The sequence below is a fragment of the Pollicipes pollicipes genome, unplaced genomic scaffold (assembly GCF_011947565.3).
Source record: "Pollicipes pollicipes isolate AB1234 unplaced genomic scaffold, Ppol_2.1 Scaffold_4219;HRSCAF=4965_pilon_pilon_pilon, whole genome shotgun sequence".
NCBI classification, from domain to species: domain Eukaryota; kingdom Metazoa; phylum Arthropoda; class Thecostraca; order Pollicipedomorpha; family Pollicipedidae; genus Pollicipes; species Pollicipes pollicipes.
Window position 1 is genome coordinate 6,239,283 of NW_023596448.1, and position 20,238 is coordinate 6,259,520.

At 49.6% G+C, this 20,238-nt stretch overlaps 1 protein-coding gene across 1 annotated transcript; it reads left to right on the forward strand.

The window, feature by feature from the left end:
• Positions 1–2,110: 2,110 nt before the first annotated feature.
• Positions 2,111–19,520, forward strand: LOC119095725 (uncharacterized). Its single transcript, XM_037218577.1, has 3 exons — positions 2,111–2,131; positions 4,412–4,870; positions 19,494–19,520. Exons 1-3 carry the CDS (start codon positions 2,111–2,113, stop codon positions 19,518–19,520), a joined length of 507 nt encoding a protein of 168 aa, XP_037074472.1.
• Positions 19,521–20,238: the final 718 nt, after the last annotated feature.

Sequence of the window (20,238 nt, forward strand, 5' to 3'; positions counted from 1 at the left end):
TGCATGTTTTTTACCACTTCAGAGAGCTTTATAGTTTTTTGTTTTTGTTATATGAGCCCTCACTCAATGGCCCGTCTACTGGAACAATATGCTTTGTTTTCAGTTCGTCTTGGGAAATGGGGTGACTGGTGGCCATGTTCACCTCTTGCGTTCTGCTGTTGCAGTATTGTGAGGCCATGCTGTTACTTTTTAAGATCGGTTGTATTGTGAGCGCCAGTGGTGTTACTTTTAAGATCGGTTAATGGGGTGTCAACCTATAGAGATAACCTACCTACTCCCGAAGCCTTCCCCTTCCCGGATTTGGGTTCTTAAATTTGCGTTTTCATTGTCAAGGATTAGTTTCTTTTGCTTAATAAAGTTATTTTGGCCAATACAATAATGTCTTAGGAGCTTAAAAAAGAACAGAAAGAAAACCAAAAAGAAGAAAAAAAAATTCATAGAGATTCCATTTTAACCGCATGTGACACGTCAAAATTGGGTGTAATCCCCAGATGTCTCATTTATCGTCCATGGAAGTTAATGCAAGATGCAAAAATAAAATTTATGCGGAATGTTGCGAACTGAGATGTGCAGACCAGAGAAGATTGTACACATGACACAACTCCCGTGGAAACGCTGCAGCAAATGTGTCATGTGCACTGTCAGGAAATATCTAAAAATTTAAAAGTTGAAACTGAATCCGCAACGTTCCGGAGCTGAGTTGATGATCAAATTCCTTACAAAAAAAGACTTGAACACCAGGCCAACATTTCTTTTACTCTGGAGCACACCAAACAACTGCGTCGATTCTCTTCCTCGTCGCTCTCTTTGTGATGCAAACCATGTGAAAGATAAATCGCCAAACTGTACTTTAAAGCTATGGCCACCACTCTCCATACAAAATAATTCGGAACACCCGCATGACTTCTAAAAGAGCAGCCCTCGCAGGCACCCACTGGTGCGGAGAGCGCTTCGTGCATCTTTTTATCTCTAGTCTGGTGAGCGTGATTGTGCTAAAATATCCCTTCTACTCCGTGAGAGCGGACTCCCGGAACATTGAGCGAGGCGCGCCGTCTGTGAAGGTTGTCCTCGATAGAAAAACAGGGGCGTACACACATAGTAACTCCCGGTGCCATACCCCCCGCACCAAATTATGTCATGCGTTAATAGGCACCCGACCTAATAATTTCAGGCACAGAAAGAAATATCGAAAATATATGATGCCGTTTTACAACACACAAGGAGTCACGCGTGCTGCGGTGCGCTTAACTAAGATTCACATTCAAATCTGGCGCCCCCCCCCCCCTAATTGCAAAAGCCGGCGTACGCCAATGTTAAGCAATACCTCAGGATCACCACGAAGTCGTAGGAGGATAAAGCAGGCAAGCCGCCTACATGTGATCCTCCTGTTTCAAGATGCCAGCCTGTGCATACAGGTGACCGTCGCCGGGCCATAAAGTGGTTTGCACGGCCTTGGGGTAGCGTGAACGGTTGGTGTTGCCTTAAAGTTCATGTCAATTCGCTGATCCCTTGAGACCCCCAGCGTGATCAGGTGATGTTAAGGTTCGCTAGACGAAGCCGGTGGGCTAAAAGGAAAATGCGTATGGAGGACTTAGCATATAAGGTCCTTTCTAGCCACTGCCCAGAGATGTTGCATGCTGGCAAAACGACACGCAGCGTTCGTGACCGGTTTTGGAGCCCCTTGGCAACGCATGATTACGTAGAGCACGCATACCACTGGGTAAGCACACAGGTGTCGTATAGGGTAGCCCGAAACGTGGCATCGGAGTGCGGTGCAACAAATGCAAACTTTACCGTACAAATTTTAGCAGGACGAAATGGTTACGCGGTTTTCAGGATATCGGAATTATTGCGCAACCGTAATCTTTTCCCGAGGTCGAACATAGAAACGTAATCGTGGTACTAAGACACCCTTACTCTTAGCGTTTGAGCAAACTGACATACTTTTTCGAGCAAAGTCGCCTTCTTCGTAGTTACAATTAGAAAGTTAATATATATATATATATATATATATATATTAACTTTCTAATTGTAACTATGTAACTATATATATATATATATATATATATATATATATATATATATATATAGTACACGGTTTAATACGCTTATGAGGAGTTCTCTAGTCGTGGTGAGCACTATCACTTATCGTCAAGTTTCTTCCTATACCTGCCATGCCTTTTATATATGTATATGCCTGTGTTCGGTGCGTGCCATCAGAATCCTGGTTAGCCACCTGTGCTTCGAGTAGCCCTTAGCACAGTACCGCGTGCAGCGTGACAGGACACGAGAGCCTGAATGACCGAAATGCTCGTGATGTGTGTTCACTCTTTTTAAAGTGTGAAGGTGGTAAGTAGATTTACGACATCTTACACCCGTCATGCTTTACATATGGCATCTTATGTGAGAAAGCCCCCACAACAAAACTTGACAGGCTTGAAAAAGGCATGAAAAAACCCGGTCGATATTTGCAGCCAGGCCCAACCATAAACAGGTGTTGGAATGGTGGAGCTATATCAGGTGTTGGAACGGCGGAGCTATATCAGGTCCCCGCAGTATACTATATGGCACAATATCAACAACAAATTAATGGAATTACTTTCAGGTGCCTGGCATGCCAGCCTTTCAGGGAAATTTTGTGCATTTTCTCGGTCCGGTATTCATGTTTGCTACATTCGTTTGAGGGGGCTCAGATGAGCACTGGGGAGCGGAAGCTAACCATTGGGGAGGGCTTGAGCTCCCAATAGTATATGACGTGACGCTATTGGCACCCATAATTATATAAAGTGACGCCTCTGATGTGACGCGTCCCACGTGGGGTTCGGCATGATGTCTTCCAGCAGTGCCTTGCGCAGTCGAACCCAAACTGCCTCCAAAGGTAGATAGCAAGAGTAAGCAATGAACTCTAATGGATGAGAAGCATATATCCTGCACCGTGATTTGTTACAGGGTACTAAGATGTGACTTCCCAGTTTCCGCAACTACAAAGGGGAAATTTGTTAAGCGTTATTACGTGTTGCGTGCTTTTAGAGCGCACCGAACTTTGATGTACCACGCACCGCTTCGAGTTTCATTGTTAAGAGATTACTCATTTATAACCGCTGTCATCGTGTCGTATTTGATGTGGGTGGATGATATCAAAGCAGAGAGCCACCACTCCTTAACAGATGACGCTGAAAAATTATTTGGAATTTTCCGATGGCCTTCAGCCGATCCGATACCACTGAAATGAAGTCTTGCCTTGGATGTTGAAATTGAGTTAGTTCAGTTTACAGCTCAGTGCATCAAACAGAAAACATCTTCGTTTTCATTTTTGTTTCTACACTGTCTCAAAAAGCGATCAATTTTGAAATCAGCAAGTGTTTTACATCATCTTTGCTCCAGCCATAAACTCTTTTTTGCCAAATCAATGTCAAGGATAAGTGAAGTTCCACGTTGTGGAAACGTCAAGTTATCTACCATCTGTAAGCAGCGAAGGAAAACGGCATGTCGTACATGGCTGGTGCCGCCAAATGCCACAATTTTGGCACCCTGCTATAGCTGTACGGCACACGTTTTGAAATTGAGACGCATCATGGCTTGGGCGGGCTGAAGGAATGCTGTAAAGCTTATATCAAGGCATGAAAGGACGTGAAAACTATTAATTAAAAGTTGATACAGATTGTGGACCCTAATTGGTTGACAGCACTTAAAAAAAAATAGTTTATTAAAAGCTATAACTGCATCCTGAACGATCTAGAATCCAGGGTTCAGGGATCTGCCAGCTCGCGGCCATTTCTGGGATCCAGGTACATGCATGATGTCTACACATGACTTGTTTGACCTTTAGATGCCTTGGCTGGCGTGGCGACCTCCCGTATACTGACAGGGCAGACCCGGACGTCGGCTAACGACGCAACACAAATATCAACTGTCACAGAAATAAAATGTCACTTGGTAAAGCGTAACATCGCAGCAGGCTGAGTAATGGTCGCATTCTGTCGCCCCCTGCGGGCGTATCCTTCCGCGTCCACTTGTGCAGCAACAGCATCATGGGCTACCATCCACCGACCTGTTTCGTTGCGCTGCTCTATGCATTCCAACTGCATGTGCTTGTTACGTTGCCAATCGTTCTCTTCCTTAAAAATCTGATAAATGGTTGGTTCGTTTTAGTCAGCATAAAAACATTCCAAGACGTGCCTTTTGGGCATTACACAATTGCCGAGGTAAAGAAGCAGCAGGAGTGGGGTGACAAGTAGAGTATTTCTTCGAATGCATCAGCATTGTTCGTCTCTCTTTCTCGGAGGATGTACCTCTGGGAAGGACAGTTCCTATGATTCCCCGGCCAACAGCGGTGACAGGAGTATAGCAGTCACGACCCCTGATCAACGACATTCCGCAAAAGAGGTGACAATGCTTCTTCCACTTCCAGATCCCTGTCCCGGCGCCTAAACGTGGCAAGTGCTCGCCGGCCTGTCCAAAGGGCCAGCACTGCGAGCTGCAGCGCCTGTGCTACTTCGGCATCTGCGCTGGCTACCAAAATGTGTGCGTCAAGTCGCCAGCTGCCATTGTGGAGCGTCCCCCCAGCTGTCAGGGCGTGCGCTGCAGCAGCGTGCAGACCTGCGTGCTGAAGCAGGTGGTCTGCGTGCGCGCGCCCTGCTACCCCGTGCCGGTCTGCGTGGCGGACGGGTGCGCCATAGCCCGCTGCCTGCCTGGCCGGGTCTGCATCATGGCCGTCATACCCGGCTCCGATCCAGCCTGCTCCAACTTCCCCGACTGCCGCTACAGGTTCAGCTGCCAGCCCCGGGCCAAGCCCAAGCCCGGCTTCTGTCCGCCGCCGAAGCAGGTTTCCCAGGGCGAAGGCAACGGCTGCAAGTACGACAACGACTGTGTATCCAATCTCCTCTGCTGTCCGAGCGCGTCCAAAGGAGGACGCTACTGTACCGCCCCCGCCTTCCCCGACCCGTGCGCCGGCAAGAATTGTCCATCGAATGCTCCCACGTGCGCGTTAGGACGCAATAGCGGCGCGGCCGTATGTATGGACCGCGCTTGTACGCCGGACAAGTTCTTCTGTGATAATGGCAAGCAATGCTACTGTTCGGACCACGGCAGAATCGTATGTACCAATGTCCCCGCCACTTCGAAATGCCCATCTGGCTAGTTTTGTGTGACACTTGTGGGTAAGTTATGGCAATCTTTGGGAAATGCTTACAAGTTGTCATTAAATTTTTAAGCTGCCGCGTAAGTCTTCCAAAACATGTTGAAGGGCTCATCGCTGCATGTAGCGTGTTTTGGCCATTTCAGTATGGGAACTGCGCTGTATATTCACTGACTGCTTCAGAAGTTGACTGCGAGCATTGAAGACCGGAAAGGTGATTAGAACAACAGCAAACAATATATTTGAAACGCTGCTTGGTCTTAGATCCGAAAATATATTAGCATACAACATCCTCTCTGGTTGCCTCGCAACAGGACAAACTCAAAATGAGCAAAGTATCTTATTATTGCTAGGGTATGCATAACTGATAAAATCTTAGTAGCCAAAACGGTTTTATTTAGAGCAAGACTGAGGAGAATGCTGCGGATGACCTCCTCTTCCTCAAACTGTTGGGTGACGCATACAGTGTATTCAGCAGATGGTCTCTCCGACGCGCATATTCGCACGTTTCCTTCGAACTATCAGCACATATTTACAGTCTGCCTCCAGGGAGCCCCACAGGCGGTCATCAGCGATGGTCTTCTGTTACGCACGGCTCGTTTTTGCGCACTACGACATGCTCGAGGCGTGTGAGGCCTCGAGCTCAGTGCGCGGAGTCGGATAGCACTACGGGGAGCCACTGCTCTTTGCAACAGTGGGCTGCCCTCCTGTCTGGCGACCCGAGGCTCGGCTGGCGAGGAGGGGGGGGGGGAGGGGGGACCATGAAATCCAAGTTAAGGTGGACGTGGGGACGCTGGCTACCCGACCCACGTTCTCTTCGGCACGGAGTAAGCCGTCGAAGACTCGCGGGCGGACATGGGCTGGAACGAATATGAATGTGACGCACACGAAAAACTCCGCAGGACTTATGGTGAGCATTTGATTTTTCGTTCTGCAGCAATTGCTATGTTTTGTAAGTTGTTAAGTGCATCTGTGAGGAATGTTTTACATACAAATATGACAGTGCTTTAGCCTTGTTCTTCGTAGAAGAACCTTAACAAAATGGCTTTCCGACTAGCAGACGTTTGTTTTAACGACAACTCGGAAAACAAATGGGTCCACCGGCCGCCATACTGTTTATCTGTCACCTAGAAGTTCAGATGGATACCGCTCTGAGATGTCCATAGCATATCGCATAATGACGTCATTTGGTGGATTCGAGCAAGGGGATTACGTGGACCAATACCTGCGCCTACACGATGCGGGATTTATCTGATAGCACCCAGCTGTGCTTCCCTATAAGAACAACTTAAGCTTCTCTTCCCTCCTCCCTGACGTTTACCTGTAGTGCAGCCTTCTTATTGATGCTTCGAGCGGTGACCAGGTCTTGGCCCGTTCGTTGGGGCGACACCGATGCGACTTTCTTCAGTATTACGCTAGAATCTTAACAAGTTACCTTTTTGCCAGCCATTCCTTGCATGTTTGTTTTACCTTCCACTCGTTTTCCTTTCATCCCGTATCATGGGTTTCGGCTGTGACCATATCGTTTCAAAAGTTCTTATGGCCTCGAAAGTACTATGAACACCCAGATACAACATAAGGAAACGTGATGCTAACGGGCTATGTGTTTTGCTCCTACGGGCAGGGTCTGTTTGCTTGTTTATTTCATTTCGGTGCATGCTTGACAAAAACACGCATAGGTCATCCCATTCAGATCAATAAACTTCCTGGAAAAAGAAAGCAGGACGGAAGGCCATTTTCGAACGCAAGACTTTCATTATGAGGTCCAAGAACAGCCCCAGCTACCGCCACTGCCGCTGCCAATGTAATGCTTTCATGCCGCAGTTTTAAAGATTTTGTGCCGCAGCCCCCAAAGTACGCTGCCAGCATCTGACCACCATCCGTTTCCCAGTCTTGTAAAAATCGTAGAAATGCGACTTCCTTGCACCAGCAGGCTAAGGCATAACAAACGTCCGAAAACATTTCAAATGGTGTGATCAGGCCGAACGTTTCTATTGAATGATCGGCCGCCGAAGCCGTGGTATACTGCTATAGAACCGTGTCAGCTAGGGAGATTAATCAAGGTGGTTGGTTGTGAAGCAGCCACTGACACTCGGTGACGACAAAATGAAATTATCATCACCACATTCCATTGTCACCGTTTTAATCGCTGCAAGCTAGTACACACATCAGGTACAGAAAAACCTGTATTTTCTGTGACAACCGAGTTTGCAACGACGTTTTTCTCAGCGTGTGATGAACTCAGAAGCGGTTATCACCGCTAAGATTGCACAACCTAAATCATTCAGCCAGACAGATGGAAAGTTTACGCAACGGAGCCTTCTTAATATGGGTGGGCGTATCCATAAGCCGAGTACGAGTTGTAGTTAGGGCCGCTGGCGGCTCCATACGAATGATGGGCGTAGGCGCCGTAGCTGTAACCGAGAGAACGTCCGTAGCGTCCGTGGCTGAATCCGTGCCCTCCGTGGCTGCCGCCGGATCCGTGTCCCCCGTGGCTGCGGCTGGATCCATGTCCCCCGAAGCTGTGGCTTGAGCCGTGTCCCCCGTAGCTGCGGCTGGATCCGTGGCCGTATTGTAGCCCAGAGAACGTCCGTGTCGCTCAAGGACGTGTCTGTGTCCTCCTTGGCCGCTATGGCCATAGCTGCCATGGCTGCCATGGCTACGGCCGTGTGAGGCAGAGACAACGGCCACCAGGGCGGCGAGCAGAACCGGCTGAAGACGGAAACACGCAATGCTCGTTAGCACACACCTCGGAGCGAGTTCAAAACGGATCGTCGGCTGGATGTCAATTTGCCAAGCTATCAGTGTTGCTCTGAACTGCACACGGGGAACTGTACGTCAAATTAGCCAGCAAAACTGATGGTGAAATTAATTTTGCACCCATGATACAGCTGACCTGTGACAGGCCAGGAAGAAGCTTTCCTAGTGCATGTAGGTGGTGATTGCAATAAGAAATGCAGCAGGCACTTAAGTCACGATATTCTTTGAACTTTGGGAAGTGAGATCGCATGCTAATGCATGGTCTCTACCGTCGATCACTTACCACCAGCTTGGCGTTCATCCTGACTGTGGAACGGTGGCCGGTTGTGGGAGCAGTGGTGCCGACTGAGGGCAGCTGGCCGCTTATAAGGCAGAGGGCTGACCTCGCTTCAACCTCGCACCGGTGCTGGTGCCGGCCGTGGCTGCTCAGGCATCACATGCACTTGGAACCATGCTCTGGCCTTCGGCAGCAGCACACTTGCAGCGATGCCAGAACTTTCCCGATCCGCATAGTTCAAAGCGCGCTGGACGATATCACAGCGCAATGAGAGCGCCGTAAAAGCACATGGTAAAAGCGTTTCAGTCATTCGCCTCCGGCGTCACGGCAGACCGAGCAGCTGGCTGGGCTTCAGTTGGACTTAAATGCTGGTTACAGAGTGCGACTAATCTTATGGACCAGAGGCTCCGTTTAATGGAATTTCTAGTCCAATCCCCATCCAAAATTCCACGGTTAACTTGAAAACTGGTGTCCGCGAAAGAAAAAAAACTGTTCAAAAAAATCCGATGGTCAAAAAAGTTCAAGTTTTTCACGTGTAATGTCCACTACTTACAACCAATAAGCATCGCCCAATCCCCCTCCCCTGCAGGTACTTGCGTGGCTGGACTCGCGCACTCGAATCGAATGGAAAGAAAGAAAATAATTATGGGTAAGAAACGTGTATCATAAGGTATCTTGAAAATGTCCACAACTAACGAGTGACGCTTGACGAAGTGGATAAAAGACTCGTAAGGATTTACTATCTCGGACCAGTGACCACAGATACAGTGGAGACGGAATATTCTTATGTTTATTTGAAATATGGGTCAAGTGTAATTTGTGTGAGGATTCCCCAACAACTTTGAGCCGTAGAAACCTGGATGAGCTTTTCGTTGCTGATGGCATGTAAAACCACCTTTTGAATGCATTGCGTGATGTCTGTGAGCGGCGCGCATCTGATAGTCGACCCACGTGTGCGAATGGCGTTCAGTTTAAGCGGTTGTTGCAAAAATGTTCTGCTGTTGTGCAGACTAAATGTTTTTCAGTTTCCGAGTGTTCTACACAGGATGCAACCAGGATTTTCTTAAATTCCCGGAGCTCGGTGCCAAGCATCATGCCGATTTTTAACTTCGTGTCGGTAGCCTTCTGTGGTGAAAGACACAACATCTAGGCAAAATGAGGGTACCGCCTTCCTAGGTCTCGCTACCGGTTTCGGGTAATGTTTGTATTATCACCATGGGAACATAATAAATCAAAACTTGAAGTAAGCTTTACTAAACCGATCCCGATCTCTATGATTGCTCGGGTTCAAATATGGGTCTTATCCGTGGCTTGAGCACTGGTGGAGTTATGTTTCAAAAGGTAGGCCGAAAACAGCTATGTTTTTTTTGCAATGATGCACTTAGGTACGCGAAGTCATATGGCCAAGTGCGGAACTTTTTTCAACATGATAGGTTTTGCGCGAAGAGAGGATCAACATACACACATTTACCTCATTGACCCATTTGACAGATGATGTTGGTCTGTCAAAACCCACCCTCGCATGCGTTCAGGGTTTCCATAAGACGCCTGGTACACCACCACCACGCAGCAAATGCCCTACAACCCGCTGTTGTTTACAATTACCTGCATCCACCGTCCGACGCCGCCGAGCGATAATGGGTCGGTCGGCAACAGTTTGTAGCCGGGGAGTCGGCAGCTTGCATCCGTGGAGTCGGCAGCTCGCAGCCGGTAAGTCAGCAGCTCGCAGCCGGGAAGTCGGCAGCTGACGGCCGGGGGAGTCGGCAGCTCGCAGCCGGGAAGTCGGCAGCTTGTAGCCGGGAATCGGCAGCTCGTAGCCAGACGGGTGCTGTAGCCGGGTAGTGAGGGGACCTCTGCCGTCTCAAGACATTTTTAGCATTTTGAGTAACATGTCATTGCCAGGGTATGCATAACTGATAAAATCTCAGTAGCAAAAATGGTTTTATTTAGAGCAAAACTGAGGAGAATGCTGCAGATGACCTCCTCTTCCACAAACTGGTGAGTGACACATACAATGTGCTCAGCAGGTGGTCTCTCCGATGCGCATATTCGCACGTTTCCTTCGAACTATCAGCACATATTTGCAGTTCTCCTCCCACGAAGTCCCGCAGCCGGTCATCAGCGATGGTTTTCTGTTACGTACGACGCGTTTTTGCGCACTACGACATCCTCGGGGCGTGTGAGGCCCTCGAGCTCAGTGCGCGGAGTCGGATAACACTACGGGGAGCCACTGCTCTTTGCAACAGTGGGCTGCCCTCCTGTCTGGCGACCCGAGGCTCGGCTGGCGAGGAGGCGGGGGGGGGGGGGGGGGCCATGAAATCCGAGTTAAGGTGGACGTGGGGACGCTGGCTACCCGACCCACGTTCTCTTCGGCACGGAGTAAGCCGTGAAAGACTCGCGGGCGGACATGGGCTGGAACGAACATGGATGTGATGCGCACGAAAAACTCAGCAGGACTTATGGTGAGCATTTTATTTTTTTGTTTTGTAGCACTTACCACGTTTTGTAAGTTGTTCAGTGCATTTGTAAGGAAAATTTTACGTACAAATAAGACAATGCTATCAGCTTTTTTTTCTCGTAGAAGGACCTTAACAAAATGGCTTTTTGTCGACCAGCAGATGTATATTTTAAGTAAAACTCGGAGAACAAATGGGTCCACCGGCCGCCGTACTGTTTATCTATCACCTAGAAGTTCAGATGGATACCACTCTGAGATATCCAAAACATACCGCATAATGATGTCATTTGGTGGATTCGATCAAGGGGATTACGTGGACCAATGCCTGCGCCTTCATGATACGGGATTTATCTGATAGCACCCAGCTGCGCTTCCCTATAAGAACAACCTAAGCTTCTCTTCCCCCCTCCCTGACGCTTACCTGTAGTGGAGCCTCCTTGTCGATGCTTTGAGCGGTGACCAGGCTTTGGCCCGTTCGCTGGGGTAACACCGATGTGACTTTCTTCAGTATTACACTAGAATCTTAACAACTTACCTTTTTGCCAGCCATTCCTTGCATGTTTGTTTTTAACTTCCACTCGTTTCCTTTCATCCCGCATCATGGGTTTCGGCTGTGACCATATCGCTTCAAAGTTCTTATGGCCTCGAAAGTACTATGAACATCCAGACACAACATAAGGAAACGTGATGCTAACGGGCTATGTGTTTTGCTCCTACGGGCAGGGTCTGTTTGCTTGTTTATTTCATTTCGGTGCATGCTTGACAAAAACACGCATAGGTCATCCCATTCAGATCAATAAACTTCCTGGAAAAAGAAAACAGGACGGAAGGCCATTTTCGAACGCAAGAGTTTCATTATGAGGTCCAAGAACAGCCCCAGCTACCGCCACTGCCGCTGCCAATGTAATGCTTTCATGCCGCAGTTTTAAAGATTTTGTGCCGCAGCCCCCAAAGTACGCTGCCAGCATCTGACCACCATCCGTTTCCCAGTCTTGTAAAAATCGTAGAAATGCGACTTCCTTGCACCAGCAGGCTAAGGCATAACAAACGTCCGAAAACATTTCAAATGGTGTGATCAGGCCGAACGTTTCTATTGAATGATCGGCCGCCGAAGCCGTGGTATACTGCTATAGAACCGTGTCAGCTAGGGAGATTAATCAAGGTGGTTGGTTGTGAAGCAGCCACTGACACTCGGTGACGACAAAATGAATTTATCATCACCACATTGCACTTGTCACCGTTTTAATCGCTGCAAGCTAGTACACACATCAGGTACAGAAAAACCTGTATTTTCTGTGACAACCGAGTTTGCAACGAGATTTTTCTCAGCGTGTGATGAACTCAGAAGCGGTTATCACCGCTAAGATTGCACAACCCAAATCATTCAGCCAGACAGATGGAAAGCCTACGCAACGGAGCCTTCTTAATATGGGTGGGCGTATCCATAAGCCGAGTACGAGTTGTAGTTAGGGCGGCTGGCGGTCCCATACGGATGATGGGCGTAGGCGCCGTAGCTGTAACCGAGAGAACGTCCGTAGCGTCCGCGGCTGGATCCGTGCCCTCCGTGGCTGCCGCCGGATCCGTGTCCCCCGTGGCTGCGGCTGGATCCATGTCCCCCGAAGCTGTGGCTTGAGCCGTGTCCCCCGTAGCTGCGGCTGGATCCGTGGCCGTAGTTGTAGCCCAGAGAACGTCCGTGGCGCTTAAGGCCGTGTCCGTTTCCTCCGTGGCCGCTATGGCCATAGCTGCCATGGCTGCCATGGCTACGGCCATGTGAGGCAGAGACAACGGCCACCAGGGCGGCGAGCAGAACCAGCTGAAGACGGAAACACGCAATGCTCGTTAGCACATACATGTCAGAGTGAATCTGAAACGGATCGTCAGCTAGATGTCAGTTTGTCAAGCTTTTAGCGTCGCTCTAAACTGCGCATGGAGAACTTCATAACAAATAAGCCAGCAAAACTGATGGTGAAATTAATTTTGCATCCATGATGCAGCTGACCTGCAACAGACCAGGAAGAAGTTTCCATAGTGCATATAGCGGATGATTGCAATACGGAATAGAGCAGGCACTTAAGTCACGATATTCTTTGAACTTTGGAAAGTGAGGTTGCATGCTAATGCATGGTCTCTACCGTCGACCCCTTACCACCAGCTTGGCGTTCATCATGACTGTGGAAGGGTGTCCGGCTGTGGGAGCAGTGGTGCCGACTGAGGGCAGCCGGCCGCTTATAAGGCGGCAGGCTGACCTCGCCTCAACCCCGTGCCGATTGCGGTCCCAGCCGTGGCTGCTCAGGCATCACATGCACTTGGAACCGTGCTCTGGCCTTCGGCAGCAGCACACTTGCAGCATTGTCAGAACCCTCCCGATCCACATAGTTCAAAGCGCGCTGGACGATATCACAGCGCAATGAGAGCACCGTAAAAGCACATGGTAAAAGCGTTTCAGTCATTCGCCTCCGGCGTCACGGCAGACCGAGCAACTGGCTGGGCTTCAGTTGGACTTAAATGCTGGTTAGAGAGTGCGACTAATCTTATGGACCAGAGGCTCCGTTTAATGGAATTTCTAGTCCAATCCCCATCCAAAATTCCACGGTTAACTTGAAACTGGTGTCCGCGAAAAAAACTGTTGAAAAAATCCGATGGTCAAAAAAGTTCAAGTTTTTCACGTGTAATGTCTCCTACTTACAACCAATAAGCATCACCCAATCCCCGTCCCCTGCAGGTGCTTGCGTGGCTGGACTCGCGCACTCGAATGGAATGGAAAGAAAGATGGGTATGAAACGTGTACCATAAGGTATTTTGAAAATGTCCACAACTAACGATTGACGTTTGAAAAAGTGGATAAAAGACTTGTGAGGATTTGCTGTCTCGGACCAGTGACCATAGATACAGTGGAGACGGAATATTCTTATGTTTAGTTCAAATATGGGTCAAGTGTAAGTTGTGTGAGGATTCCCCAACAACTTTGAGCCGTAGAAACCTGGATGAGCTTTTCGTTGCTGATCGCATGTACAACCGCCTTTTGAATACATTGCGAGATGTTTGTGAGCGGCGTGCATCTGATAGTCGACCCACGCGTGCGAATGGCATTCAGTTCAAGCGGTTGTTGCAAAAATGTTCTGCTGTTGTGCAGACTAAACGTTTTGGAGCTTCCGAGTGTTCTACACAGGATGCAGCCAGGATTTTCTTAAATTCCCGGAGCTCGGTGCCAAGCATCATGCCGATTTTTAACTTCGTGTCGGTAGCCTTCTGTGGTGAAAGACACAACATTTAGGCAAAATGAGGGTACCTGCCTTCCTAGGTCTCGCTACCGGTTTCGGGTAATGTTTGTATTATCACCATGGGAACATAATAACTCAAGACTTGAAGAAAGCTTTACTAAACCGGTCCCGATCTCTATGATTGCTCGGGCACAATTATGGGTCTTATGCGTGGCTTGAGCCCTGGTGGGCTTAATCTGTCAAAAGGTAGGCCGAAGACAGCTATGCTTTTTTTGAAAATGATACATTTAGGTACGCGAAGTCATATGGCCAAGTGCGGAACTTTTTTCAACATGATAGGTTTTGCGCGAAGAGAGTATCAACATACACACATTTACCTCACTGACTCGTTTGACAGATGATGTTGGTCTGTCAAAAACCCACCCTCGCATGCGTTCAGGGCTTCCATGAGACGCCTGGTACACCACCACCACGCAGCAAATGCCCTACACCCGCTGTTGTTTACAATTACCTGCATCCACCGTCCGACGCCGCCGAGCGATACTGGGTCGGTCGGCAACAGTTTGTAGCCGGGGAGTCGGCAGCTTGCAGCCGGGAGGTCGGCAGCTCGCGGCCGGGGAGTCAGTAGCTGACAGCCGGGAGTCGGCAGCTTGCATCCGGGAGGTCGGCAGCTTGCAGCCGGGGAGTCGGCAGCTGACTGCCGGGGGAATCGGCAGCTCGCAGCCGGGAAGTCGGTAGCTTGCAGCCGGGAATCGGCAGCTCGTAGCCAGACGGGTGCTGTAGCCGGGTAGTGAGGGGACCTCTTCCGTCTCAAGACATTTTTAGCATTTTGTGTTTTGTGTTGTCTTGTCCAGCTCGATTCCCTGATTGATCTTCGCACGGCGGCCATGCTTGGTTGACAAAGATCCCCTCATCATGGAGGAACTCGCAACGGACACGGAAGGTATGGTGCAGGGGAAGGGGGAGATCTGTCGAACTTTCCGAAGCAGACCGGATCTCCGGATGTGTCCCGCCATAGGTTGCTGCGGCATCGCAATGAGGCGCGCCAAGCCCTCTACATTTCAAAACACCGTTCACGTACCTGCGAGACCAGCGAAGGGCGCTCGCGGGACGCCGGCCGGGTCTTGTCCAGCTCGGAAGGGAACAGACGCCATCTGCCGGCCGGCATCGGCACTTGCGACAGAGGGCAGCACCAGAGGGTGCGCGAGCGCGACATGGGCACTCACGATCCGCCCGCACAGGACAGCGCCGTACGGTGTGGACGGACGAGGGCGTCCGGCGCGAGGGCGTCCGGCGCTCGTGGCCCGCCTGCAAGTGGCAGAGTCGGGCGGCGCGGCGAACGGATAAGAGCAGGAACTTGCCGAACCCACGTGTGGACGTGAGACCGTAGTCGTGCGTAGGCTGGGGTATGACATGACTCCGTTCATCACAAGACCATTCTTTTGTCGACCTCGTGTTTTCCGAGGGAACACCGGCCGTGTTGTCATGGCCTGCCCAGCAGCTTACCCACATGCAGGCCGTCCACCCGCCGGCGGGCCTGGGCTCGCCCGCGGTGCCTTTCACCCCGTTTACGGGGCGCAGCTGATGGGCGACTACTGTTGACACGTTGGCGGCACAACAAAGAACGTATGCAGTCCCACAGTCAGGAGGGTTGGCGTACGAATCCCGGCCGTGGACATAATTTTTGTAACGACTACAAACCACGGCCGGCTGTTCAATTGTCAGGGGCTTATGATGACGGGTGGCGAGCGTTGATAATATTGATCATTGGGCTCACCTTACAGAAAATGTTTCACATTTAAAGGTATTAAAGTAAGCATCAGATATGATGAAACAAGCTCACTTGTAACTATTGGTGGAAGTCCTTAGGTGGATCAGATTGACCTAGACGGCACAATTCTCTAGAAAAAGCGCTACTCAATACGCCACGGTTTGATTACGTCTTCTTTCTTTGCACAGCATTAATTGAAAGCCAATTGACGGCCGTGTTCTCTGGAAACTGCGTTCACGAACACCAGATATGAACGCCTCGACAACTATACTTTGACTTTACTTTACTAGCTTTGGCTTTGATCATCGCTTGGCTTATAAAATGGCAGGGCTTGGATGACGCTTCTATGACGTCATGAACGCCAAGGTGACTTTGAAATACTTCCCCGATATCCCTATCCCAATTTTCGCTGCCGTATAGCTCAGGAACTAGGGGAGCCTAAGTCACAAGAAGGGCAGGATTGTGAACAGCACCAGAAAATCTTCAAGATGGCTATTTTAGTTCAAAACCCCGTACACATGTGGAGCACTCCCTTTAAGCTCTAATACGCCCCCCCCCCCCCCTCTCCTCCCCAACTGTTGCCTGTTGTGGAGCCTGCTCATCGTTGTTCCGCACGACGACCAGGCCCTGGCCCGGTCGTCGCAGGGACACGGATGGGAACGTTTTTAATGTTACGTTAGAATCTCTATGCGCTACCTTTTACTTAACATCTTTCCTCTCTTATTCGGTGCTTCGACTGTGAAAGAACCGCGCAACTGGATTATAATTTTGACCTAAAAATGACCTCAAGGTGGAGTCTGCAGTACCGGAAACGGCGACAAAATGGACAAAATCCCACCTAGTGACACAGTTCATTCAAAGTTATTTAAAATTCACCCAAAATCACGCGGTTATCTCAAAATACACAGGTGGAAGAATTATGGTGTGGTATTATATTGAGCATTTTGTAGTTAATTACAGTCGAGCATGCCATCACTTGCTTCTCAAAATTATGCTTCTTAAGCTCGGGCAATATGCGTACTCTCGCGCCACCTAAAGTCATCACGTTAATCACGATCTATGCAAACATTCGTGAAAAAACAGGACATTGACCAATCTGGATCTAGTGATTTTTAGTTAAGCTCAGCAATCGCAGAGCTTAACGAGTAGATCAGATAAGATTGTTGAAAGCTGTCATCATATCAGCTGACTAGCTTGAATACACTGGATTTCGCGTCTCAAGCTAATCTCGACAGTTATTTTTTGGGCCACTAACCATAACATCAGAGAACTGTGGACCAACGTAGCGTTCCCTGAAATCATCTAAAATACGTGACAAAATTGATCGAGAGGGATTGACATCATCCCAACAGAGCTCTCAGCAAGAAATCAAAGAAAACAAAAATAACGAAGCAGCGCCGTCACCGCGAAATTCAACAAGCTTCCCGATATCGTGAAATGCAAGTGCAAGTCTCAGTACAGCTTTCCATGCCCATTGACTGCACAGTGTATCAAGAGGAGGTTGCATTGAAGGTTGCACCAGAAGCTTACCCTTGGGTCATATGACCGGAACACGACTGTGAATAGGGAGGCTCGCGAGGTGCGGAGGATGGCCAGACAACTCCAGGAGCGTCATGACTCGGCCGCCAGTGAGGCAGTGTCCGCTGCTGAGCCTGAGTCGCCTTCCCCACCGACTGCTGAGCCAGCGCCGCCTGCTGAGCCAGCGCTGGCTGCTGAGCCAGCGCCACCTGCTGGGCCAGCGCCGACTGCTGAGCCAGCGCCGCCTGCTGAGCCAGCGCTGGCTGCTAGTGCTGAACCCAAACCTGCTCTGGGACCAAGTGTCAGCGCTGGCGACTCAGCCGAGAGCACGGATTCCTATATGGCTCCGAACATGGTAGAAGGCGGCGACGACGCCGATTGTTCGTTCCTGTTGAAGCCACCGTCACTGTAGAATGCAACGTTAACGATCTGACTGACACCGCTCAAGCGGTTGACCGCTACGGTGGCTCGAACCGGCCGCTGCTGCTATCATCAGTGCCTTTCAACAAGACAGCAGAGACGGACTGGCTACTTAAAATCAAATATCATAGATACTAAGAAGATATGCTGCGCAGGAGACAGAGCGAGAAAGGAGACGGCTCGTCAAATTGCTGGAGTAATCCACGAGTCAGGTTTGACCATCCTCTACTCCGACGGCCCGCGAAGGCAGGAGCTTCATGAGTCACACGGAGCAGGGCGAATGCCGTCAAAAAAAAAAACAACAAAAAAACAGGTGGTTGTCATCGCTGAGCCAGACAGCCGTTACGGACTCATTTGACGTCCAAGTTCGGGCGCGTTCTGCACTTACCCAACGAGCTACGCTCCGTGCGCCCGCGGTGCGACGGTCACATCAATGTGCTCTGCTGCGATGGCACGGCATCCAACACCGAGACGATAGGCGACGTGTTCCGGCTGTTTGAGCTGGCCGCCGAGTCACCCGTACGCTGGTTCATCTGCTAGTTGCATGGCAACGAGCTGAACCTCCTCCATCTGCTGCCGCTTTTGGACGGCACGACCACGGGATCGATTTTTTTGGACCCTTCGGTAAGACTTGCGCCGGAGAGGTCTGGGAGAGGGACGTTGTGACATTCAAGCCTATTTCGGGGCGTGTGCCAGACCTGCCAGTCGACTTGATTCAGCAACTGAGCACCAACTAGCAGCTGCTCTACCTTCTGGCCTCCGGCGCTCTGTCCGAAACGTGGCAGCCTAGCGCCGAATCGGACCATCAAACCACGTCAGGTAAATATGAAAACGCATTTTCTTCGAATTTATAGCAATCAGTGTCTAAGCGTCATCCAGAATCAATTAATATTTCATGTAAACAAAGAGAGCCAGAATTTCCGTTCAAACGTATACACCGACAGTAGAATATAAACGTCACTGCGCCGATGTTATTTATTTTTATTCAATATATTCTATTATTAATAACGATATTGTTGCGACCAATGAATCTATGCGCATATCCTGAGGACATACGTGGCCATCTTCCAGCGGTTCACATGGAAAGAACCGCACGAACTCTCAGTATGATCAGGAAGTGGACCAAACCAATTGTACGTGTCCGGGGTGCCGAACTGAAAGCCGACGTTGACTGTCCGACAATGCAGTGCAATATATTTTTAACTCGATATGATGACTGTTTAGTGGTATGATGTCAATTGTCAGCTGATATGATGACAGTTTACAGCAATCTAATCTACTCTACTCGTTAAGCTCTGCGATTGCTGAGCTCAACTAAAATCATTCAGTTATCCTCGAGTGATTTCCGCTAAACCTCGTGTATGTAGTCGTTATTCTACAGCTATGATAATGATGACTGATTGCGCTGATTCAAATGTCAATGAAATATCTGAACAACAATGCACATGAATGTCAATCGCTAGATCCAGATTGGTCAATGCACTGTTTTTTCACGAATGTTTGCATAGATCGCGATTAACGTGATGCCGCAAGGTGGCGCGAGTAGTTTATATATAGTTTTGTTTAATAGTAGTATCTTTCACCCATTTTGCCTAATGCGACTTGTTAATTGCGGACATTCCAAGATACTTTGTGATGCACGTTTCTTGCCCATCTTCATTTCTTTCTGTCCTTTCAATTACACTGAGGGAATTCAGCAACGCAAGTAGAGAGTGCAGAGAGTGCAGTCCAGGGCTCAAGGTCGGACTGGACTGACGTCGTCAGCGGCATCCCGCAAAGATCAGTGCTTTGACCAACGCTGTCCATAATTTTCGTGAGCGATCTGTGCGAAGTGCGAAGTGCAACAAGCGCGAAGCGTGGCCAAGATGCTCGCGGATGACGCCAAGGTCTACTGTCGTGTCCCGAAGCCCCTGACTATCTCACCTCTGCAGGTTGACCCCGACGCCCTGGCCAAGTGATCAAAAGAGTGGATGCTCCCCTTTAGTGCAGCAAAATGCAAAATAATGCACATCGGGAACTGGAGCCCGAGGCTGACCTACTTCTTGGACGGCGCTGAAATCGCAGCCAAGTCCACCGAAAAGGACCTTGGGATCTTCAGACAGCGGAAGTGATATCCAAGGCCAACCAGATGCTGGCGGGTCGTGAGACGGTCTTTTGCCAACATCGATTCTTGCACGTTGCCGTTGCTCTATAAGATCTTAGTTTGTCCGTACTTAGAGTGTGGCAACGTCATCTTGGTCCTGTTCGGCAAACTGGACCAAGTAACAGTGTACCAGCTGTTTTACGGAGGTATGTCGGTGTTAGGAATAGGAGTTCCTGACCAAGCACAACTCGGAGGTGACAAGAGGGCACCAGTGGAAGCTCAGAAAACCTCGAGCTAGGACTTTCGTCCGTCGTAACTCGTTCAGCACGCGGGTTGTCAACAACTGGAGCGCTCTTCCATACCCGCTCGTGCTGTCAACATCAGCTGACCAGTTCAAGTCTAGGCTTGATAGGCACTTGGCTGACATCATGTATGGCGTCCCACACTAAAGCTATCCATAATTTGAGACTGTTCGGTTACCGGACCGGGAGCCTGACGACACCGTGACCTACAGGCCTAGTGGCCTTTTATAATTCCCGATCACCATAAGGTATGGTAAGGTAAGGCAAGCACTTGCAGGACAGGGGGATGGG